Source organism: Cinclus cinclus, chromosome Z, assembly GCF_963662255.1.
Source record: "Cinclus cinclus chromosome Z, bCinCin1.1, whole genome shotgun sequence".
Classification (NCBI taxonomy): Eukaryota; Metazoa; Chordata; class Aves; order Passeriformes; family Cinclidae; genus Cinclus; species Cinclus cinclus.
In genome coordinates, this window is record NC_085084.1 from 61,746,607 (window position 1) to 61,772,576 (window position 25,970).

At 38.4% G+C, this 25,970-nt stretch overlaps 1 protein-coding gene across 5 annotated transcripts in view; it reads right to left on the minus strand.

The window, feature by feature from the left end:
* The window catches only part of AP3B1 (adaptor related protein complex 3 subunit beta 1), a 152,485-nt gene extending 127,855 nt beyond the window's left edge, over positions 1 to 24,630 (minus strand). For 4 of the 5 annotated variants that reach the window (XM_062513829.1, XM_062513830.1, XM_062513826.1 and 1 more), the window contains exons 1-3: positions 24,409 to 24,630; positions 10,627 to 10,702; positions 4,337 to 4,411 (exon numbers count right to left, since the gene is read on the minus strand). In XM_062513829.1, coding sequence (XP_062369813.1) covers positions 4,337 to 4,411; positions 10,627 to 10,702; positions 24,409 to 24,539 — 282 coding nt within the window. In that variant the 5' untranslated portion in view covers positions 24,540 to 24,630. Of the gene's footprint in view, positions 1 to 4,336; positions 4,412 to 10,626; positions 10,990 to 24,408 lie in introns of those variants that run through there. The other variant, XM_062513827.1, reaches the window with a different exon arrangement.
* Positions 24,631 to 25,970: the final 1,340 nt, after the last annotated feature.

A 25,970-nucleotide genomic window follows, 5' to 3' on the forward strand; every position in this document is an offset into this window, starting at 1 on the left:
CTCAGTATGATTTTGGGGAGGAGTGTATTCAATTTAGTTCACTTCACTCCTCGTACCCAGGAAGCAGTGAAAACATTTTTTTACATTTGAGTAGTAAACTGACTGTTAAGAGTTTATAATGGAAAATTCTGGAAGACCCTCAGCTACAGCTGTGCAAATAATTACTGTCACTATCAGAAGATCGATCTTTGTGCCAATTCTGGAAAAAAACCACAGTATTAAATCACAGAAGGTTACACCATACTAAATTATTTTTTGTTCAGCTATAGAGAAGTAGCAATCAACATTGACCACAAGAGGCCTGTGCACTGAATGACTGCAGGTGTGCAAAGAAAGCCTCCTTTCCTTGAAACCACTCTGTGAGTAGAAATGGAAGCACTCAGAGCTTCGTGACTACACTATTCTTTTACCATTTACCTTCACTCAATGTTAAAATGCTCTGTTCTATAAAGCTAATCATAATGGGGGCACATTAGGCTTGAGGAACACAGGCAGATTTGTTTAATTAATTTATCAATATAATCACATCAAAATCCATGAATTATTGATGAAGACTTATTTTTGTTCTATACCGCCAATTGTTTATTAGGTCACTTTTGTATCCTTACCATCCATGATGTGATGCACATAACCAAGCCGAGGTCAGCATGCACTTACAACAAAAAAATCATAAGGCAATTCTGTAAACATTAAGATGCCCTTTGCTTCTCTTCAAATAAATTAACATGCTATACCACTTCTTCATCTCCATTTTCCTTCATCAGAGCACTAAGCTCTGATTTTAAAAAAATACAGCAGCTATTTCTGAGCAGGAAATTCACATGGATACAAAGTCACAGAATTGCAGAATGTTCTGAGTTGGAAGGAACCACAAGGCTCATTGAGTTCAACTCTTCAATGAATGATCCATACAGGGATGGAACTCACAATTCTTGGTGTTATTAGCACCATGTTCGAACCAACTGAGCTACTCTCAGGATTACTCAGATAAATCAATGTATTTTATGCTACCGCATTGCAGCAACTTGTACAGACAGTTTTGAGTAAGAATTCTTAGGAACAGAACAAAATTTGGCAAAACATTTTCAGGAAACAGGATCAATGTACTATGAATCTGACTTAATCTAGTAATTTCTCACAGTTTCAAAAGCATCCTAAAAAATGGACCATGATAAATGTTCCTGTGACAGAAAAAGGTCTAACTAGACAGCTGTAAATACACCTACACTATGATCTAAACTTGTCATCTAACTCAAACTGACAAATAAATTTGTCAGATGGCTTCACTGAATGTCCTGATCTCTTTCAGTTTAACAGTTTCTCCTGCACAAATATGTTAGCATTAAGTGATGGAAAAATGAGTAAGTAGGGAAGTTTAACTACAGCACTGAAGATGATACGTGAATTCATGTAACTGTATATTTGTTTTAAAATAGGAGAAAAGGTCCATAAAATATAAACAGCAAAAGGCTTCTGCTAATAATGTTTGGTTATGTGATAAGACACCATCTTCAGATCCATAAACCATCCCCCCCAACAAGGGGCATGGAGGGATGGGTGCACCCAACACCTTGCTCTAGCTTCTCCCAGGCCCATGACAGGAACCATCAGTTCAGAGATGCAGAGAGAAAAACAGTAATAGGAGGGAAACCAAATTTAGGACTCTGAGAAAGGATATCCTTGTCACACTCCTCCCCGAACAACCTCAGGAGAGCCTCAGCTCTTATGCCCAGGAGTTAAAATCACCAAGAGTCAAAGACCAGAGCACCTTTCAGACTGAAGGTGTTTTACATGTATTGAAATGGGACATGGATGAAAAGAATTTCAGACAATGTCTTGTGAAGGAGATGCAAGGGAAATCTACATGATCTTGAAAGTATTAACTCAGGGAAAAACAGATGGATAAGATGGCTGAACAGTTTGAGAGCTGGTACATCTATCCTTCTGTTCCCTGCATATGAATAGCACAATCTTGCTATTCTCATTGCACTGACTCATTAAATTTAATTTTGAACTGTCTGCCTTGGTGAGTTACTCTTTACTCAGTGTGAAGATGCATCTACATGCCTGCAACTACAGTCAGGCCACAGGCTAGAGGGCTACTGTGTTCATGGACACCAGCAACTAGAGAGACCAGAGCGAGGGGTCTTAAGTATAACTCTGGGAACTGCAATGTGATATCAAGCCATAGGAATCTCTAAGTGCAGAGTGGCCAGCATCTGGAACAAGTGAGGGTCTGGCTGCCAACACCTAGGCTGGAACCACAGGCTGGACAGTCCATGAGCCTGCATGTAACTGAAGAGACCAGAATATGTGAAACCAAGCACAAGCCAGTGTGTCTGTGGTGCCAGTGACTGGAATGGGTGAATGTGTACGAGTGCATCAAGCTACACCAGCTGACAAGTAGCTGAAGTGGCCTGGGAAAGAATTAGGTGTGAGCGTTCGTACCTAAGGGCAAGACCTCGAGAGGTGCTGCCTATGGCATAGGCCAGTGAAATGCCATCCAGCTGCAAGGAAAGCCCATGCCCTGTGGGTCTCTAGAGGCAAGAACCATGTTTTTTTGTCAATCTCTTCAACGGCGTAACCACAGGGGGTTGGATAGTAGAGGAGCAAGGAAGTTCTGGCCAGGTCCAGTTGTATGTGTGCACAGTGTGTCCAAGGGTGAGTACATGAGGGAGCAGGAGAGTCCTAGTTTAGAGGCATTCATATGTGTAAAGATGTTTGTACCAGCAAACAAAAAATGGCTACAGCCTTAGGGGCTCACATCCACCCTATCAAAAGGGGTGACTGAGATCCATGGGCCAAACTTTGGGCAGACTCTGTGCAAATGAACACTCTATATATACACACATTCCCACTAGCAGACCATCTTGAACTGCCAAGCTGCTGGTGCTATTTGTGTTCATCTGAAAACCCTGTGACAATTTACGTAGCTGCCTCTGTACATAATTTTTTTTTTCTGTATATATACAGATAAAATGTTTATGTGTCTGTGCACACCTACCAGGGATACAGTCTCAGCTTCACTTCTGATTGGACTTAAAGCCTGAAACTGGGACAGTCTTGCCTCTATCAGACTAGAGGTTCCAGCCCTAACAGTTAAAAGCACTCCAGAAGAATAACCTTGCTTAAGGAACTCCTCTTTGTGCAAGGTCTCCCTGTTTAAAATTGGACTTACGACTCATAACTTACAAACTCATAACTTGCAAACACAAATTACAGTGGAACAGAATATTTAGCTATAGTTCTCATCCCATATCCTTTTATTGCCTATTACTAAAAGTACAACTACAACTCCTAAAATTATTTTAATACAGTAAGTTCCTGAAAGACTCTGAATTAGCATCTTTGCACAATTACACATCCTTGACTTAGCAGTGCTCAGTGTTTGGCCTTGGCCAAATAAATCCACTCTCTCAAAGAACAAAAAAGCCCCGAAGTTTTGAAAGTAGTAACTAAAAAAGAGTAATTTCTTTAAAGCTAAAATTAAACTCAAACTTGACTATTACTATCCATCCATGTAAATATGGAAGAAAACTGATCCATTACCCATTGTACCACAGCATGTTAGAGTGAGAAAGGAGTTTGCTGAAGCCATTACTATAGGAAATATAATCTTCAATGTCATAAGCCAGGGAAAAAAAAAAATCTTTTTCCCATTAATAATAAAGGCTGAAGTACACATTTTCCAAAGAAGACAGAAGAACTGAAGCACGGATTCAAATGACTTGACCCCTTAAAATCCAATACTTCAAACAACTGTTGTCCACATTTTTCAAAAATTACAATCCAGAACAGTAGGAAGTAACTAAAGTCATCGCATGTTCACTCTACTTTGATCAAACAGACGCTTATTAGGCATCATGAGGTCTCAAACTATAAACTTACAGATGCTATTTTTATCAAAATCTTATTTGTCAAGTAGATTATAACTCTGACACTTCTGCAGGGAAGCTGTCAGTGTATGCACAGTAATGCTAGTGAGCATCAGAGTTACATTTTCTACATACATCCTGTGGTTATACAACAGTAACCCTGTGGATTTAAACACATCATATTTAACACAACCTCAATTTTTTAGCATTCTGGAAATCCGAGTTTTCATTACTCCAAGATAGATATTTTTCCCCTTGCTTTCTTATGAGAAACAATAACAAAAAAAAATCCAGAAGCAAGCTACTATATGTGTCAAATAACACCCAATATAGATGCAAGAAAGCTTTTTTTTTTTTTTTTTTACCTAGCCATTAACTTTAAGTTGAAGTCTAATAGAACTAGGTAAAATTTTCATAAACAGATTTTCTGTAACAGTATGTTTAACAGGTTAGAGGAATACCTCAATATTTTTACTGGCAACATTCTTCACAACAGCAGGAAACAGCTCAGAAGCATTCTTTCCCTTTGCAATCATCTAAAAAAGAAAGAAGAGGCAAATCTTACTGATGTAACAATATAATTTATTAGAAAGTGGTTTGGGGTTTGTTGCTTTATTACAGACCTGTATTTCAAATCTCATTTCTGTGAAACTGAGGATAAAGATGTGAGTATGAGACCTTAGAGGATATAATCCATACAATCAAAACTCTTGGGTGCTGGCAGGTTAAGAGTTTGCTGGAGTGGAATCCATGAGCTGGACTTCAACATGTAAGACAGCAAATAATTTTCAATGCTTTCAAAATTACTAAAAAAAAAGATGTTGCTAATCTGGAAAGCCCTGCAGAATTACCTTTTGGGAGCTGGAGGGGGAAAAGAAAGGCACCCAACAACCCTACAAAATCCAAGAAGTTATACAAGTTTAAGTTACACAAGGGAAAAGCTCCTTTTCCCTGGAACAATTGTGATTTGCAACAGAACCAAAGAGAAAAATAAAAATAAACATCACACTTTAAAAATAAAACAAGTTATTTTTTCTATAGCAAGTTAAATACAGAAGACTATAACATGTTTACACAGAACAAAAAAGAACATACAAAAGCCACACAGTAAAAGCATGATCAATCAACCCACCATTTTTTTTTTTTGGAAGGAAGTTTTCATGTTTGATCATAAACAAGGCATGTCACAAATAATAAAATTCACAATAAATATCATAAACATCAAAACCCCAGTTTAGCTTCAGTTCTTGTACAAACAGCTTAAGAAGGAAGTTATTTGTAGGAAACCGGGTAAATGAGAAGGAATAAAATACTTTCAGATATACTATAGCTGCACAACATTCTGTTTAGATATAATTCCAGCAGAATGTCTGGCAGTGCTTTATGTCTAAACTGCAAACCCTGGAATTTCAGGATCATGTTACATCAAGCTACATCAAGTACAGTGCTGCTGAAGACAGAGCACTCCTATCTCTAAAAATCTGCGTGTCTTGCTCAAGGCCAAGATTCAGCCAGCCAAACATCAAGTTAATCAGAAAACACAAAATCTCACTAAGGAATCACAGAATAGTTATCTTTAGAAGTCATCTAGTCCTGCAGCAAGCAGGAACATATTCAAGATGTTCACAGATCAGGTCGCTCAAAGCCCCGCCACTGAATGTTTCCAAGTATGGGGTATTCACCCTCCCTCTGGGCAACCTGTCCCAGTATTTCACCACCATCAGTGTAAAATCTTCCTTATATAAAATCTAAATCAACTGTCTCATAGTTTAAAACCACCCCTCCCCCCCCCTTGTCCAGTCATCACAGGCTCTACTGGAAAGTCCCCCTCCAGCTTTCTTGTAGACAGACCCCTTTACATATTGGAAGGTGCTACAAGGTCTCCCCAGAGCCTTCTCTTCTCCAGGCTGAATGAACCCAAATCTCTCAGCCTGTCCTCACCAGAGAGGTACTCCAGCCTCAGATCCTTTTTGTGGCCTGCTCTGGACACCCATTCTAATGTGTCTGTTTTTCCTGTCCTGGGGACTGCAGAACTGTATGCAGTTCTTCAAGTTGGGACTCTGGTATGAGAGTGGAGTAGAGGAGCATAATCATCTTTCTCAACCTGTTGGCCACACTTTCTGGGCTATTGGTGAAAACTGTCAGCTCACAGCCACCATTTCATTCACCAGTATGCCAAGGTCCTTCTTGTCAGAGCTGCTCTTGATCTCTTCATCCATCAACTCGTGCTGATATTAGGGGCAGCCCTGACCCAAGGGCTGGACCTTGTACTTGGCCTTGTTGAACCCCATGATATTGCCACAGGTCTAGATCACAAGTTTGTCCAGATTCCTCTGGATGGCATCCCATCCTTCACACCTGTTAACTGCACCACTCAGTTTTATGTTCCCTGCAGATTTGCTGAAGGTGTACTCAATCCCACCATCTATATCATCAATGAAGATATCAAACAGTACTGGTCCCAGTACAGACCCCCGCGGGACACCTCTTGTCACCAGTATCCATTGGGGTCCAATATACATAAGCAACAACAAATACGCAGGGAACCAACAAAGAAACAAGAGTTCTGCAGCTACAGTTACTCTTATCCATAACCATTACATTCCAACTATTACTCAACATTTTACAGCCAATTAAACTTCATATTCTCAGCTCACAGATCTTTTGCGTATTTCATTGATAAAACACATTAAAAGCGTAAAGAGTTAGGATCTCACGCAACAAAAGCAAGAACACACAAAGCTAGGCAATATTCTGAGAAGGTTAGAAGGACATTAGGAAGAAGAAAGAAGGAAAGTGTAGTTCAAAGTATTACTCAGTCTTTCAAAAGGGTGTAAGAGCAGCTGTCCAGCAAGACATTTTAATCTAACTTTAACATCATAAACTGTTTATTGCACCTGTATTAAAACACAGGAAGTGACACAAGCACTGTGAAAAAGCAAGCATATTAAATGAATTTAAAGGAGTTTTTAAATAGCAATGTAAAATCAATTTACTTCTTTCAGGACTGGGGGGTCCCCACAACAAATGCCAAATTAAGAATGACAAGGTAGAACTTAGCAACAAGATACATTGCAGAGAAGTAAGACTGAAGAAAATAAAAAATTCTCATCTTATCTTGGTGCAATGAAAAATATGATACACAAAAACAGGGATGATCCTCCCTGATAGACTGTAATGGTATGACTATGCATTACTGGGAATATTTAATAGATATACTGTAATAGCTCCATTATACCATGCAAATATGTATTTAGGGTCTTTAAAACAGTGCATTTTGATTCATTATTGCATAACAATTCGTGTAGATCCTCCTTAGCTAATGGATCATTAACCTGAAAGAATATAATGGTTATTTCCAAGACTGAAGTCTATCAGGTCATTTTTGTTGCTGTGCCTAGACAATCTCCATTTGTGTTGTCTTATACACCTGGAGTTTCTGCACAAAAACTTTCATTCTAGCATAAGTGCTGTGTAATGTCAAGATGCACTGACTTTCTCTTTTTCCACGTGAGAGACACACAGACAGGGATGATATTCTCTGAGGGAAATAAAGCACATGACTGTTCCCTAAATGTATGCTCTGAAATCTTCAGGAGTGAAATTCCACTGATTTTTCGTCAGAAATTCAATCAGGTTTCAAGATCTGGTACTGGTTGTTACAGTACCAGTGAATATTTTAAAAGATATATGACCTTAATGTTTTCACACATATAGTAGAATATGTATACACAAAAATTTATTTCTAAACTAGCAGTGCTGTTCATGTACTTCCAAAGACTGCAATTATTTTATTGTATGTATTTAAGAAGAAACATGAAAAATAACATACTGATTAAAAAAAAAAAAAGTCATGGATCATGAAAGTCATATTTTATCTGAAAGTAGGCTTAGGTACCATCATGCATAAGGAAGAAGTGAAAAGATCAAAACTGGACTACTCCTATGCTTGAAATTATAGTGTTTTAAGTTACTCTCTGGAAGACACCTTTGGTTTTATTTGTAAGGAACTGCCTTCTCCCTAGAAGAAAGTTCACAAACTGCCTTAAAGGAGGAAGCAGCCACAAGAAGTGCGATAACCAGCATTCTCCTGCTACTTCTTCATCACACTTATATGAACAAATTAAGTTTTGGCTTCTTAAAGTCTACTAAAATATTAAGCTAACAGTATCTTAGAATCATAGTAATACAGAACAGTTTAGGTTGGCATGGACCTTAAAGACTAATCCCTCTTCTGTGGTCACCTTACTGAGCAACACCCTTGTAAGGACAGGCTGAGAGAGTTGGGATTGTTCAGCCTAGAGAAGAGAAGGCTCTGGGGAGACTTTATAGCACCTTCCAGTATTCAAATGGGTCTAAAAGAGAGCTGGAGAGGTACTTCTAAAACGGCATGTAATGACAGGATAAGGGATAACAGCTTTAAGCTGACGGTGGGTAGATTTACACCAGCTGTTAGGAAAAAATCATTATGAGCGTGGTGAGGCAGTAGAACAGGTTGGCCATAGAAGTTGTGGATTCTGTATGCATAGTTTTTTAACCACCTGTAACTTTGAAAATAAGCATTCCAGTGAGACATGCTAAACAATACTCTGGAAACAGAGTTCCTTTTTCCTCTAATAATAAGGCTAGAGGAAGCCTTTCATCTCTGAAAAACACATCTCATCCCAAAGAGATGTGAGCTCCTCTCTGTATGTGAGCACAAAAGCACTTTTGTGCTCCACAAGAACATTATCATCACTGTTACAAGGCCTTGTGCTCATATTGCGCAATGTCCCAGTCCTGACCTGTAAAGCTCATTGTTTGAGTTTGTTACGTCAACCAGAGGTATGAAACACACTTTAAACGTAGCACAAGAAACAGCAAATACCTTGAAGATATGAAAGAAACTGAAAACAGAGGATCCAGTAAATCAAACAACTCACTTGTAGTTAAGTTATGGTTAGCCTTACAAGCTAGAAGGCTGTTTTTCCTCTAAGCAGCAGCAGCAGCTGATCAATGGAAAAATATCCAAAAATCAGAAGGTACCCGCTGCCATTCGGGGAAGTAGTGCTCTTCCTGAAGTGCACAGTGCTTAGAATAGGAACAGAAACCATAGACCATGAACTTCACAAAGGACAGAAATCTGTTACTGGAAACTTGAGAGAAATGTCAGAATTGGAAAATGGGGGAGCAGAAGAGAGAATGTGCCCAATTAGTTCTGCCTTCCCTTGCTGAAGACCACTTGAGCCTGACTACTTCAGCCTAGTCCACCAAGGATCAGTTACCACTGCTAACTACACATCTCCAGCTTCATGGTATCACATGCTTCCAGAAAATTGAAGAAGCCATTAAGACTGTTTTCAATGTTCAGCAGGAGCAGGTATTTAAAATTAGTGAGTTTGCTCATTGCACACTCATTTGTAATGACAGCATTTTTTGTACAAATAAAGGAAAATTAAAAAAAACCAAACAAACCAGTAAAGCCTTGGTTTAAAATTTAAAGCTTATTCAATTTAATGGTTTCTAATTCCCCTGATATACATACATACACACCTATGTTCACTTGCAACAGTTTCCAAAAACAGATAAAGATTTGGTCTGCTTTTCAGAAAAGAAAAACAAGGGAGCAAGAGTGAATTTACCACAACTCTCCTGCCCACAGTAATAACCAGACAAAAAAAAATTCTGAGTGAAGCAGGAAAATGTAAGTTTATCATGGCACTTATAAATATCATGGGTTTTTTGCAATAGCATATCTGTATGCCACACTGGTCAAACCCTTGAGCAATCCCACATCATGTTGGAGAAGATGCATTAAAAAAACCTTTCTCAAATCCAAGATAGACATTATGAAATAGCAGTTGACAGGTTACCCAGATCTCACAGGTAACTGATGTCTCTGGCAGGACTAAGGGATTACAGGCAAAAAGACAACCATCCTGAGTAAAATTCTCATCACTGGACAATCATGAAGGGAGAAGAAGCCAGTTCTGGAGTCAAAGGAAAGAATAGTCACATGACACCACTTGCACCTACTCACTTTGGTGCATACTTGGACAGGATTAAGTATGCAAAAACCTGGCAAAACATAAAAGCAAATCCAGAGTAGACTGAAGAAACAATGACAGACAACAAATCCAAAAGCCCCAAAAAAAAGAGGTCAAGTCGACACTGGAAAAATCCTCCACAGCACCTTCTTCCAATACTTTTAAGAAGAAATAAAGGGATACTATCAACTTCATAATATTTTTCATAGGCTTTTAATATACAATGGAATTAAATATTATTTAACCCCCTCCATGAGTGCTCATTCACCTGAAATACATTATCAAATATTCAGGCATCATGCACAATCAAAAAAGAAAAACCCCACAGTTTAAGAAAATAAAAATAATAAATGCAACTTGTCATTTTATTCCCGCAAATTTCTGTTGCTTCCAGTCTGATGAATTAGAAGCTTCTCTTCAGGAGCAATTTCCTATTCAAGGTCTCACTGAAAATAGTTATTTACAGGCATATTGGCACTGTTACATAAATATTTTAAAAGCATATGACTGCATATATCCAGATATACCAATTTCTACTCAAAATTCCAAGTTAAGGAATTTACCACTTTACCATCACAACTTTTAAAGATCATTTAGAGACTTAAGTGCTAATCTGGTACAGGATCTGTAAAAATAAAGCATTATTCCTATCCAAGACAAAAATAATAATAAGATCACTCCCATACCCTCTAACAAATAAAAACAATAACAAAAAAGTCACATACCCCAACAATCCTTTTCATAGCATCCAGCTTTGCAGAATCTTTACTGCTTTCCAACATTTGTTTGAGGTCTTCATTTCTATGGCAGAAATACAGTAAAGCATCAATTAGAAAAACAAAAAAATCAAACCAGAATACCATTTTTATATTCTTGCATCAGTTCAGCAACTTATGGTGAAGTAGTAGTCCCTCTTGCCCACTTTTAAACTGTATTTACTAACACTCTGTATAATGAAGTATTTAGCAAAAGAAAGTCTCCAATTCTAACAACAATGTAAGACCATGCAACTTCAATCTGCTGTCAGCTGAACCTGCCTCAAAGGCTGAAATCTTAAAGCACAAGAAGAGCTTAGTTAAAAACCAACAACTCATTCACTTCTCCCTTGTCCCCCAGGGAGAGGCAGATTAAATAACTAGAAGTTGGCATGTTTGTATTAAAATATAATATCAGCTTATCTATGTCACTGAAAAGCCCAGATTTCAGTATGCTCTGACCTTCAGTAAGAACCAGGGATATAACCTTGTGCTCTTGCCTTTCTGGCTGTAAATTGATATCCCCTATTCTCAGGATAAAAAGCCTCAGATCTTGTATGTTCTACAAGCTGAACGACTAAGACAGTCTGATGATTGGACACATACAGGGTCCATGCACTTTTTATGGCTGAAATAAAATTCTTCCACAAAAACACTAAGTTCATTAGAATAGTCTTTTGTAGATACTGCTTTTAATTAGCTGTCACTAATAAGAAACTTCATCCTGCTTCGCTTTTTAGATGCAAACAGATCACAGACTAACTGCACGTACAGACTACAAAAGTTTACATAAAAAGATTCTTTGAGGAAACCGCTTTTTTGCAACATCTGGGTTGCCTGATTTTCTGAAAGATACAAGAACATAGAAACTTGAGACACCTGCAATATTCCAAAGAACTCTGAAGTCTTTCCAAGTTTACAAGCCCTGTGAACAGCCACACAAGTAAAAGGCAACATGGTGGGCACACCATGGCCAGACACCAGATGCCCACAAAGTCATTCTTTCACTCCCTTCCTGAAGCAGATGGGGGTAAGAAAATAGGATGGAAAAAACCTCATATGTCAAGATAAAGACAGATTAATAAAGCAAAAGCAAAGGCTGCAGAAGCATTTGCAGAAGCAAATGAAAACAAAATATTTATTCTCTACTTCACATCAGCAAGCGATGTCCAGCCACTTTCCCAGGAAGCAGGGCATTAGTACACAAAGCAGTTGCCCTGGAAGACCAATCTCATAAGAAAGAATGCCCACCTCTTCTTGTTGTTCTTCACTTTTACTGATGACTAATAATCATATGGTATGTAATTTCCCATTGGTCTGCCTAGGCCAGGAGTCCTGGCTACATGTCCTTCAAGGTCTTGCCCACCCCCAGGCTACTGGTGAAGGGGGATATTGGAGAGACAGTCTTGACTCCTGTGTGAGCACTGCTCAGCAATAGCTACAACACTGGTGTGTTACCAACACCTTTCTCACTACCAATACAAAGCACAGCGTGATGAAGACGGCTGTAAGGGAAAACAATTCCATCTCAGTCAGACCAAATATACTCAGACAAGATTTCAAAAGTCAGTACAGAACCTAGATATATTCTGATTTATCACATTTGGTCATAAACCTTTAAACAGAGATTCTGTGCAAGGCACAGAATCACTATATCAGAGATTTCCTTGTATTTTCAGAACCAGTACTGCATCTGCTTTGTGCCTCTCCACAACAGATCCACATTGCCCCCACATTTCAGTGTACAACTAGATGGAAAAAAAAAACCAAAACAATAAAACAATCAAGACATTTCCTACTAAGCTAAAGCATGTAAAATTCGGGATACCTACATGCAACTTACAATTTTAAGTCTAACTCCTTTTCAAAACCAAGTGTTTAATGAAATAATTGGAGCAACCTATTACAGATTCCCTATATTGTCAATATTTGCTTCACTTGACAGCTTAGTATTTAACTATTATCTTTTTTTAAAAAAGGGGGGAAAGGGGAAAAAAAGGAAGTATTCAATTTCCTTGTCTGCTTTAGTACCACTTTCCAAGTATCACTAGTAACCAACCCCCTATTTTATCTGCATCGCACTCAAAGGTTTTTACTGTCTTTAGTTACTCCTGGACATGTTCAAAAATCTGTAGTCAGTCTTCTCTTGCTACATTTGTTTGGTTGTGTATTCTGGTCATTTTAATTTTATGCCCCATTCAATTTTGACCTGGAGTTTTGCATATTGCTAAGATAAGCTTAGTAAGTCTATGGCTGGACACCTTCTTCATGGCAAGCGGTAACATCCAATGTACCTTCTTTCTGCAACACCACTCAAGGCTGACAGGTCTGTTAAAAATAACTAATGCTGTGATGTCACACGTTTTCCTATTGTCTGCGTTCCTGTTCCAGAATAAAGGCACACATTTCTCTCCATTAAACTCTACATCTTTCTGATTTTACTCAAAGATGCCGTATTCACCTCTACATCATCACACTTCTTTCAGTCACTCTGCATTTTCCCTCAGATCTGTATCTTTATTTTTCATATCAGAAATAAAGTATTTGTTGGTTTGCAGCTGTACATAAAATCTACTTAATTTGGGCTTTTTACTTTTCAATACCTCTGTATACTTCCACTTGCAATTAACTTTCTAGGAAGCATAGCTTTGATTTAATTTTTGGCAGCTCACTTTATTCCTATCAGTCTTGGCCATAGAAATAGCTTATTTTGCAGACCATTCCTACCCACCCATTCCACATAGGATACCAAGTAAGTCTCAGATCTTTTTGATCAGCTTGAAGTAGCTTGCCTGAGACTTTGCTCTAGCTGGATAACAGAGATTCAGAAACCTCTAATTCCTTCTGCTTAGGTTATAATTCTTACCTGTTCAAGAATCTGTATGACATGGTAAAAAAGTTACACAGCAAAAGACAGGACTTGATTGAGAAAGCTGATTTAAGTCCTACGCTTCTGCTTCCAGTTTCCTATTGTTTCATTGTTGCAAAATGTGAAATGAATAAAAATTTTTTTAAGAAAGGATGTTCTTTGATATTTCATCTTTGTATACTTTCAAGCCTAATCAAAAACAACTGAGATTCAACCTATGAAATGGATAGCAACCAACAAGCAAGTTCAAAGTGAGGTCTGTGTGTTAGAAAGACAAATTACTTGTCTGTAGAATTGCCTTGTTAAGGTTTGGGGGTTGACAAGTTCCAATGATCTCAAACCCCAGGTGAGGTTAGCAAAGCTTAGGAAGAAGGATCCACCCCTGAGGGTGGACAAAGAATGCAAAATTTAGGGGCCACAGGATGTTTTGCAGAACCCTCAAGATAAGGAGGAAACAAAGTCAACAACAGTGTGGCATCAGCTCCAAGTGTGTAAAAGGCAATTCTGGCAGGGGGAGATTACGACCACAGCCCACGGACTTAAAAAAAACCACTGACCCAGAATAAGAGAAAGGCTGAGCATGTGGACCAGTTATCATGAGAAGTGAGAGATCCATTAACCAATAGAAGGTAGAATACTAATTAACAAACACACACACACACAGAAAAAGTCAACAAAATGGAAAATGTAGAAATAATAATTTGAACGTGAGGATCAAGTAGCAAAAATGAGGAAGTTATACAGAACAAGATCCAAGTATATGCTAAAGACTGTCTCCCAGAATGTAACAAGTAGCAGGAAAAAATAAAAAGGTGAATTCATTATGTGAAGACAGAAGAAATGTTTAATGGTGAACTGTACTTCTAAATCCTTATATAAAATATTCTACCATACAATTCAAATTAAAACATTTTGAACTGTTAGCTGGGAATATATCAACCACAGAAATTTCTATATGAAAACCTGTTTTCAGCCAGCCTTGTTTCCCTAAGAGAAAAGAAACAGAGGAAAAAATAAAAAAAGAAAAATAGGAATTAAACAACAAATTCTTAATGAAAAACCAATTGGAAATTGTTATTTGAATTGGGGTTTTTTTGTTGTTTTTAAAAATATTTTCTAACAAATTATAATCCAGGATTAGCAAATATTAGATACTTACAGAGTAAAATATTGCTCCATACATCCACATGGATCACCAGCAGCAGCAAGCCTTTTTTCTTCTACAGTTAGATATGGTTTCAGTGTAACGTCAAAGTTTTTCTCTTTAAGAGCAGACTTAATAGTGCAAGACACCTCAATTATTTTGCCCAGCATTGTGGAGTTTTGTTCCATTCTTTTCAGCAAAGTATATAAAAAAAAGCACTAAAAAAATTACCTCACTCAACCAAGCTTGCCTGCCAAGAAAGACTGAGGTCTACTCTAAAAAAAATAAAATCTTACAAAGTAACAGGATACCCACTCCCTTGCTGTTCTAACTTCCAGAAACAAATACTGTATGCAGATTCCAAAGGTCATTTCCCTCCAAAAACAACTTTTATCAGCAGCCTCAAGGAACAATGGCAAAAGCAAATGTATTTCAGTCTTCTGTAATACAGTTTATTGTACAGTAAAAATATTTTCATCTTTTGATCATCGAGAAGTTTTAAGGAAATTGCAATCCTAAATAAAATCCCTCAAAATAGAAAGCATAAGTGTAAGCTTTGCAGTCACCCTAGAGTACATATTTCTATACTCATTAGTTACGCTAAGGTGACAGTTCCTCAATACACAATTGTAGACAAATACCTTCTTTATCACTTATCTCCACTTGCCAGGGGCTCAGGAAAATGCAAGCAACCCCCAGCTGCATCAACACCTTTGCCTCTCACTGCTAAAACTTTCAGAGAGATTCTACCCTTACAGAGTTAAGTACATACTATGGATGATTGAAACATAAACTTTATTACTACAAGAGCAACACCAGAATTAAAAAAGCCTAATCTGATAGTTTACAAATGACGTGGAGGTATACAAAGCAGGAAAGTAATGGTCCCAACAACAGCAGATGCAAAAACCACCAAACTTTTGCCGGAGTATAAATATTTAGTCTCAGCTATTTTCCCTAACAGTAAGAAGAGGTCAAATGACTATCTAAGAGCAAAAAGCCCCACAAAAACAAGGAGATTCCCACCTGTTTGCCCAATGATGTATTCTAAGAACTAAACAAGATATCCATTGAGATCCCAAGCCACAGTTTAGTGTCTTAACATCTGTTTCAATATAGGCCCACTGTCCTCAAAAGTTTGGTATAGACTGGTATAGACTATAATTAGAATTATTATACTCATATGAAATATTAAGTATGTGCTATGAACAATGATCTTTAGCATTTGTATGGCATCTACCATAAAAGACAGCAATTATTAATATATTAAGAAAATCAGTTCCCAGCTGCCTTTGTAATCTTTATAACCATAGGCTTGTATTCCTCAGTATTAGAATTTGAAAGCTAAAGGAGTGTAAATTAGAAATGCAAACTCATCGCCTAAGTTTCATGGCAAGTATCACACATGACAGATCTGCAATGACACAACATGATGGACATCACAAAACACATCCAGAATAATATGTTCTCCTTGAAACATTGGCTGAATGTTAAGCAGAGGTAGTCGGTTTCTAACTTTCTTCTATGTTTTTATATTTTACACTTGTAGCATTAAAGATATATACATTTACTTTTTCTTTCTACATGAAAACACTGCTTTCTTCATACCTTTGCACTATTTGTAGATACGATAAGGGCATGGATATCATAGGACCAGTGACAGACCTACCAGTTTGGACTAATCTTACAGATGCTACTATCAGAAAGTAAACAAAACAAAAAAACAAAACAAAACAAAACAAAACAGTTAATCTTTTCTAGTTCTCATGTTTTTTCTTGTGCCCTCTACTCCTCTGCCATTAAAAAAGGAATAAGCCACAATCCTTCCAACTGGCCCAAGATAAAAGGGGATGGTGGGGTAGGGGTGTGGTAAATGTGTGGAGTATAGGGAACAAAAGAAAAGACAAAAAACAACCTTAGATCTTGACAGTCACAAGATTATGCTTCAACAGCCTGGAGTTCTGTTCCAGAAAACACTCTGATCACCAGACTCTGCATGTTGATTATGGCAAAGAGCACTCAAAGAAAAAATCTGAATATGCCATACTACTGTCAGTACACACTTGGTCACTAAATCTGGCATCTTGCTGAGGTTAAAACTAGGATTACAGATTCCATTGAGCAGTGTTACCCACTTCTACAGAAAAGAATAGGTAGGCATAGTTGTACAGCACTTAGGTTTAAACAGCTGTGACAGCAATAAATCTGGTCCTCTCTCTCAGTTACTTACGAACTATGACAAACTTCTAGTTATATTAAATTATTAATCCAGAATCCGCAGCATGTCATTTGGCACTGCATCGACATGTTCCGAGCAACTATTAAGAAACCACTTGCTCCACTCTGGTAAAATATACATTTATTTTCTATTGGTTTTAGCAACACTGTAAGATTAAACTCATGGATTTTCAAGTTTTGCTACAGTTCTGACATGCCAGTTACTGAAAGAAGTCTCACACTAATCATGAGCCTTCTTTGTGATAAAGCAGAAGGCTCATGAGTATCAAAACTACAACTGAAGCCCAACTAGCAATGCAACAATAACCTTGGGAAAAGCTGTAATCCCCTCAAGGGAAGGACAGTGAATTCTAAACAAATAAACCCTAGTGGGACAGAGGTCTTCATATATAATCACAGCACTGTAACACTGCAAGGTAAGATACAGGAAATGGCAAACACATCCACCACTGGGGAGGAAGCAAGCTTGACCAGTTTTGGTATTACAGAACAAAGCTCTTATAGAACAGAAGTTACAAAAGCCTCACTCAGTTGAGTTTTAACAATGCATTTCTTGCTTCAAATTTTCCATCCACTGCATAATTTCAGTTACACAATATCAATTGCACTGTTTATGCATTCAGGAGACTTCAGTTGGAAGGACATACTTTTAACGACAGCATACTAATTTTTTTTTTTTTGGCCTTCAACATAAAATTCAAAATACTGTGGATGTTACCAAGTTTGAAGCAGAAAATACACATTGATGGAGCAGTGTGACCTTTACTCTTGGCACCTGCATAGCAATGAAGTCCTAGGGAATGTCCCACATTTCCTGAAAAAATTATTTTTTTTTTCTTGACATTTTACTGGCACTGCAAAATCCTTAAAATAAATTGGTTTATTCTAGGTCATGCTATTGTGTAAACTCTAAATAAGTTTGAATTTAACATTTAAAGAGGAACTGCAAATTGATTTCAAACCCATAAAACACAGAAGCTTAACTGGCCGCAAATACATGCTGCAATTTGAGTTAATTTTGTTGATTTAGGGTTTTCTTCTAGCAGGAAACTACAAAATCTGAATTCCACTGTGTTTTGGTCTATTCCACAAACTGTTTGAATGACATCTTGTGGTGCTGTTCAGTACTACCATCTTCTTCCATTATAACACTATATTTACTTTTAATTCACAACACAGAATTCAAGGAAGCCTTGAATCATATGGCTATGAGTGTAGCTGTTCTATGGTTTAAAGAGAAATTGAGATAAAAATTTATTTATTTTTCAGCCACTCCTAATTTTTCAATCTGAAAAAGAAGCACATTACACAAAAAGCAAACGCAGTAGTTTTAAAGGATAAACCAGAGATGTGAGGGAAACCAGGATAATTATAGTATCCTCTAAGGGTGAGAGCCACAGAGGACAAAACCAGCTACAATCTGACCAGAAGCATAACTTAACTCATTTACTTGTTACTTTGCCACCAATTCCTCAAAGCACTTGGGATCTTGATAGTTATAGTATTTCCTTCTCAAGGAGTAAACAGGAAAGAATAAAGTTAAAAACTACATAAAGCATCTCCCACTTCTCTGTTGTGAAGTAGTACCTGAATGATTCTTGAGCAACTCAGTGCATCAAAACCTTTAAGTTGCTGCTATTATCACCATCTATGTAGATATGTAAACTACCTACATTTCAAAACCTCTAACCAGATGGCAGCTAGTACAACAAAGCAGTTTGAAATCCCTTCTGGATCAGACTGTGTTTTGATCTTAGATTATCTGTTGTCAGTAAAATAGCTACAGACACTAGTTCACCCAGCAACAAGCAATGACGTCTGAGAGGATGAAAAGATTCAGTCTTGCGATTGCACTGCATATAACCATTTCTGATAGTACCCACACCACTAATACTGCAGGGAAACTTCTGCCACAGAGAAATTCTTCTCAGTGGAAGATGGTTTTCTAAAGGCTAAAAGAGTGTCATTGGGTGTGATGCTGCCACTTAAATGGTTGTGTCAACTTAGAGCCTGTCTTGAGGCTAGTGCCCAAAATTTGCACACATTTGTAGATCAATTTGCAGCATTTGATAGTTGTGAAGGAATTATAAGAAAGTGAGAAGAATTATCACAGAATATTCTCAGCTGGAAGGGACCCACAAGGATCATTGAGTCCAACTCCTAATGTTTCCAGCTTTCCAAAAAATGGTGAGAAAAGATTTCTTAGAAAGACACCAGCACAGAGGTGGTGTTGCCAGAACCTAATCAGTGCTAGTATATTTACATATATGTCCAGGTTTCAGAAACACTATTTAATAACACTGCAATGTTGTTCATCTTCTGGCAGAATGCCAAAACCATTCTGGTTCCCTCCAAGTATCAAAACTATCAAGGGGTAGTACAGACAAGGACACCCTTTAAAAAAACAGAACTAAAAACGTGGCATTTCAGCCTTGCAAGTTTACTTAATACCATTTATTATAAATTAACCAAAAGTTTATTTAATACCATTCAGGATGCAGATCAAAGCTAATGTCTAAGGCAAATATATGACAATGCAGAAAATATACAGAAACCACAGTGAAGACCTTAAACTGTAAAACTTGCCTTTCTGAGCAAATAAAAAAGCCCCCAGAAAATATAGTGACTATATTACATAGAGCCACAGCAAATCAACAGTTCATTGCTTGCATTCTCATATGTGCCAAGTGCATGGCAAAAAGAACATATTCACTGTGTGTCACTTCCCATCAGATCTGACAGATTGCAGTTGGAGAAGTTCTGCAATAGTATGCCCACATTTGTACACTGCATTCAGTTCCTGTCCTTGTACTGACTAGAGGGCTCAGATTTTATCTTGTGGACTCATCAGTCCATCCAAACCATTCATCTTTGCTGGGTTGTACATCCTACTGAAACTGGCATATCACCATATTGGTGGGCATAGGGCCATTTTAACAGATGGAGAAAGAAAGTAGTTGTGCCAGTGAGCTAGTGGATGCATCAAGTTTGAATATTAGAGCAGGAGGCTCCTCCAAGAATTTCACAAATGGCAATCTATGTACAATCTCTCCATGACTGGTTGAACAGAATATGCCAAGACAAAACTAGATCATTTTAAGACTCCAAGAACACCTCTGGCAGCTGTTGAAAGCAAGTTTTTAGCTCAGATGGGTTTGGAAAAGTCTTATGTACAGAGAATTGGGGAATGAGCATCTTAATGAAATCACTATCTTCAGCTCTCTGCAGAACAAGCTTGCAAATCTCTGCAAAGAAAAATGACTTTACAGGACTGCCGAGTTTTCTGATGAATGGCTTAACAAAACATGTAAGCCAACAACAACAACAAAAAAATCTAATAAATTACAAATGTATTTTGCTTGGTAGAAATATGGTTTAAAGGCGCAAATCAGTAAAGCTGAAAAGCGTGTTATAAATTTTGCCATCCATTTCCATACCATACTTAACAATTGACATCTACTGATGCTACTTCTGTGGTTTACCTCTAAGTTTTTACATTTTATCAGATAAAGAAATAACTAGTTTTATTGCTGAAATTGTACCATTTCCAAGTACCAAACATTACTATAATTTTACATGCAGGCAAGTTTTATTTAAAATGCAATTAATATAGATGAAAAGCCTTGGTCCACCTGCAATTTACTGCAGGCAGTTATAGCTGTACCCTAATATATGCAATTAACAGGGATTCTGTGTTTCTAATTAGCTCTCCAGGCAGTCTTAAATGTTCGAAGGTGGTCAGAATTTTCACTCCTCCACTTAGAGCAATAATAATGCAATAAAGCACTATGTAACTATAAAAATATTCCATTAACTTAGGTGATTTGAATCACACAGTATCTCTCTACACTAAACAGGAGATTTTGATATTCCAACTAGGCAGTGTTTACTGCATGGAGTCCATCAATCTAGAACATGGAGAAATAGCTTGAGGCCCACAAGCTGGATTCAGCTTGTCCCTAAGATTCACATAACCCATTGGCTCTTAAAATTTTTCTGCTGAAAACTTCTGTCATGGGCAAAGATTTCTCTATAGATGGTTTCCATTACTATGGGGACCCAGAATCTCACCCTTTTCCTTCTTTTTGAAACACATGGGACATGTGAATATCTAGGATATAACCAGTTCAAAGACAGGTGTCAAACTACCAACCTGGACACATAAACAGATTCTTAAAACATAAATACACAAGTTGTATAAGGGAATACCATACATGCCAGTTCATGTGACAAGTGTGAAAGAGGAAGAGAGGAAGAAAAGCAACACGCAACTCCAGTCATGCAACAAGGTCCCTTCCACACTAGGAGGTTCAGACTGACTCATCTCAGGTATGCAAGATCTTTCAATTATTTAATTATTGATATCCTTAGCAGAATGAATGCAAAAATTCCATTCTCTGAACAACAAAACCCCTTCATTCATCTAACTAACCAAAAGGCTTTAAAAGCAATACATACCAAAACCACAAGTTCTATTTGCCTCTTTAGTCAGGATTAAATACTCACAGAAAAAGCTAGCACCAGTATAATGCATTTGTTATGAAATCTCTTATTCAAGAACAGCTTCAGTTTAAGAAATCAGTTTCCTAGGTATGTATTGTAAAAGAGATTAGAAAGACTATAGGCACTATAAAGAGACTAGAAAATTCTCCTTTTCTCCTCTCTTCTGTCCTGAACATGTAGAGTCATCTCACAGAAACAAGTTGTATTTTTATGTTTTCTATTTTCTTTCACTGATGTTAATACATACAGTGTGTTATCTAATGAGATACAATGTTTGCACATGGTACGTACAACATAATGCACTTTGCTTATATTAAGACAAAAGATCATTAAACAAACAGTTATCTTTAATAATCTTCTAACAGTAAAACTTCACACTTTGTCAGGATTAAGATGTCACCAGGACTGAAATTCTGATGAACCAAGATATTTTTAATACTCATAGCACATGTCTGAACCAAACCACAACACAAACATGTACCAAAAATACTACATTCACTAATCAAATTAAAATTATATTTGTAATTGAAAGTTAGATCATTGAATGCTAAAGGTAAAAAATGCAGCTTTAACAGGAGAACGACACACAGGCTTTTACACCAAGGGATGCTCAGAGCTTTTACATGTGATGACCTTCAGCAGAGTAGTCCTACTGAAATGTGAGAAACAGGACAAGTAATTTATATTAGACCAGCTTTGGATTTCAGATTTAAGTCTACCAGTACTTATTTGTGCCTGTGTGGGCCCTTCTGTCACAAGATTGAAGACAACGTATCTTAACAACTTCATTATCTTCATAACCATTTTGGCTTCCTTCTTCATGACAAACAGGAGACAAAAAACACAAAGAAAAGAGATTGGAACTTTCATTAAAGTGATATCTTGATACTTATACATTAACTACATTATATTACTCTGATTGACTGGCAACAGGGCAAGCACAGGATTCTGCTCCAGCTGTTACTGCAGTAATGTTCTGGGGCACAAATTATATACGTAGCCCTCTGGTGAACAGGAGTATTTCTTGTATCATCAGTAGACCTAAGGAAGAATACCCCTTCCTCAACAACAAAAAATGTTTGCCAAGCACTGAAACAACACAATAATATCAGATATGACTATATCAGCATTGACAAGAGACAATCTAGAGAGATCAGCAAACAACCTTTAAAAAGCTCTAACAGTAATTTTCGTTTCACCAGTGGAATACTTCACTAAACCCATGCCTTCACGCACAAGATGAAAGGACACATACTGCACTTCTCTGTATTCTCTTATACTGCCTTCTGATGAGCAGGTTTTTAACTATTACTAGAGTGAACTATTAGAAATACAATGTATACGCTTGATGAATGACTACTGCATTTTCCAACTAGAGTGCCACACAGTCTGCTTTCCTAACAATAATCCTCACTCGCAATCCAGCAGCTTTTCCACACTACACAAATTTTCACACTGCACAAATCACCTTCCCTGAACAGTGTTCGTTCCCCAAATACCCAATCCATACTCAGAGCTTAACCATGCAAGTGTTAAGATGAAGTGAATTGTGTTAAGTGAATTGTGAGTAATGCCCTGTTTCAACAAGAATTTGCTTGTCAGATACAAGAGACCACAGACAGCAATGTCTGTTTTCCTCTCCAGTCATTGCTTTAGAGGATTACACTCCTGAAAAAGAAAGAGCAAGTCTAGAGGAGCGATTAATTAATTTGGCATGCTCACATATCATCAGCTGTTCTGGTTCTTCCATACTACAGGACATCCATAATCAAACACATTTTCAAAATATCTCAGGACCCCAGAGCTGTATTTCCCTGTGACCACTGTGGAGCCTTGGGTAGAATCACTCACTTCAGCTTCTGCATCTAATAAAACAGAGAGCTATACTTCAACTGCAAAACAGTCCTAAGTTTATGAGTGATGTAGAAAATTAGGGCCATGATCAATGAACAGGTTACCCTACACCCCGTGGGAAAAAAAAAAAAGTAGCAAAATAATGGTTTAGAAATAAAGCTCCAAGTTGTTTCTTTGGAAGGGGACAAGAAAAGAAGGGTGCAAACAACTTGTACCAGCTAAAAAAAACAGACCCGCAGAAGCGCATTTATGCTAGAACATTGAAAACCTGAAATGGAACAGAATGAAAAAGTGAGTATTTAGCAAAAGAGAAGGTGGAAAAGCAATGAGACTCATCTGGCAAACAGAGGAGGCCCATCAGCTACTGTCTCATAGAGCTAAGCATTAGAGTGCCAGCAGCTCCATGACTTTGTGATTTGTGTGCTGTGGCTCACAAATAAACACATCAGTCGAGGTTTCCAGAGCATAGATGTTCTCCTTGTGCACAACAATCAAACTGATGATGCAGCAATTGATTTTCTAATGTACATGAGACCTTAAGTTTATGGTGCTTTTTATTGGTTGCTCTTGGAATAGATTTCCAATTTGGTGCAGAATACAATTCCAGCTTAGAAAACCTTTTGATCTTTTCATTTGGACATTCTTCCTCTTCAATCCACTTTCACTTTAAGGAGCTGAAAGCCTTCTGTACCAATGCACTTGGCTGGATTTTCTTAACCTTCTCCATTTCCTCATTTTGACTTCTGACCAAGACACTGTTAACACTGTTAACACCCACTTCGAGCTGGCCACCTCGCCCTGATCCACTACATTTCCAACCGTAATTTCCACAAATGCTTTTTTTTCACAAACACTTTATATGTATACACACTTTTGAAGGCAAAATTAGGACAATTCCACCGCGGCCAGCTGTCGAAACAGAGGACAAACAATAAGCAGCTTTTCAAACAAACCAGAAGAAACACATTACACTTTACCCACTATCTATGTACACTTTAAACGTAAGCAAGCGAACTTTTCCGCGGAGTCACGAAAGGAGTCAAGCGGAAGGCGCGGTTTCCCCGTTCCCCACCGGGGCCCCTCGCACTGTCCCTCTCCCGCCAGCCCAGCATCGCCCGCCCCAGAGCCCAGCGAGCTCCCTTACTTCTTGGTGTCGCTGCTGAAGAGCCCGAAGGCCGCGGGAGCCGAGGGGGTCACGGCGGGCGCCGCCTCCTGCGCCAGCTCGGGCGCCGCCTCTCCGCCATGCTCGCTGTAAGTGAGCCCGTTGCCGGACATGGTGGTGCCCCCGGTGGTGCCCCCGGTGGCGGTGCCGCCGCTGCCGCCCGCCCCGCAGAAGTTGGCGTCGCGGCACCCCCGGAGCTGCCGGCCCGGCGCTGTCCCCGGAAGCAGGGCGGTCACGCGGCGGGGGGCGGGGCGGCTGAGCCCGGACGTGCGGCCGGAGCCGCGGCCCCGGGGAAGGAAGGGACGGGGCAAGGAAGGTCTGAGCTCTTCACTCCACTGCACGCCCTCGTGGAGTGCTGCCCGGGCCTCTACCGTGCCCTTAAAACACAAAGCGTGCCCTAGAGCGTCAGCTCGTTTGTTGCTTCTGGTGACCGTGTTACTAATGCCGGCACTCCACGCTGACAATAGAAGGAAGGTAACCTAGACTAGAAGCAGCTTTACTATGAGAGGCCAGAAATATCAAAGGATAGTTAGAAATCTTCTGAGGGAAGTTTCTCCTAATTCCTTTTTACAATTCTCTTTTCCTTCTTGCATCCTTCCCCTCTCCCCTAGTCTCTCAGGAATAGTCTGTTCATTAAAACACCCTTCAACCCATCTCCTGACATATGCTAGTGGAGTGCAACCTTTTCGTCCTTAGAACTGATTTCCAAAAGGTTACCTGTTCACAATCAATACTTTATATCTTGCAGAGAAGAAAAAAAAAGTGGTGGAGGGGGTTGTCATATTCCTCTGAAGCAACGTTTTTACTTGCTTGCTTTTCAGCGACTTGTACTTTACTTGATTGAATCTGAGGCAATACAATCAAATAAACTTTTTACAAAAGGATTTACCAGTAAAGGACTTATTAAGAGTATGAGACTGCTGTAAAGGTAGTTGTCCTTAATAGCTGCCTTCTATGGGTGCCACTTTTAATTTTTTATGATCTCTCACAACTTCTTTTTCTGTGTAGCACTGTTTTTTGAAAGTCATGGTTTAGATTGTAAAAGTCCCAGTGTGAATATTCTTGACCATCTCCACTTTACCTGTTGGTTTTTTTTCCTTCTATTTTTGTTCTTTTATATTGTTTACAGTAACATACAGTCATCAGTTTTCTTTCCGTGTAGAGAGAAATATCTTATTCTTACTACCATAAGGTGTCACAAGAACTATTGATACTCATCCAGTGCTTTGATTTGAGGCAGACACCTCTCATACAGTGCCAGAACGGATTCTACATCCTGATTTTTAAAGGATTATAAATCAGAACAGACTTGCGGAGAGTTGGGTCTGAACCACACAAAAATGGATACCCACATCTCTCTACAGAAAGATCTGAGAATTCCTGTCAGCAGTCCAGAATGTTCTTCAGATCATGCCTATTTGTTTCAAATTGAGAAAATCACTTGAGTGCTTGAGAAAAGCACAGAGCCAGCACTTGAACTTTGACTCCAAACATGATTTTGTTTACATGAGGTCGCCAACTACATCTTTGTGTGCCAGGCACAT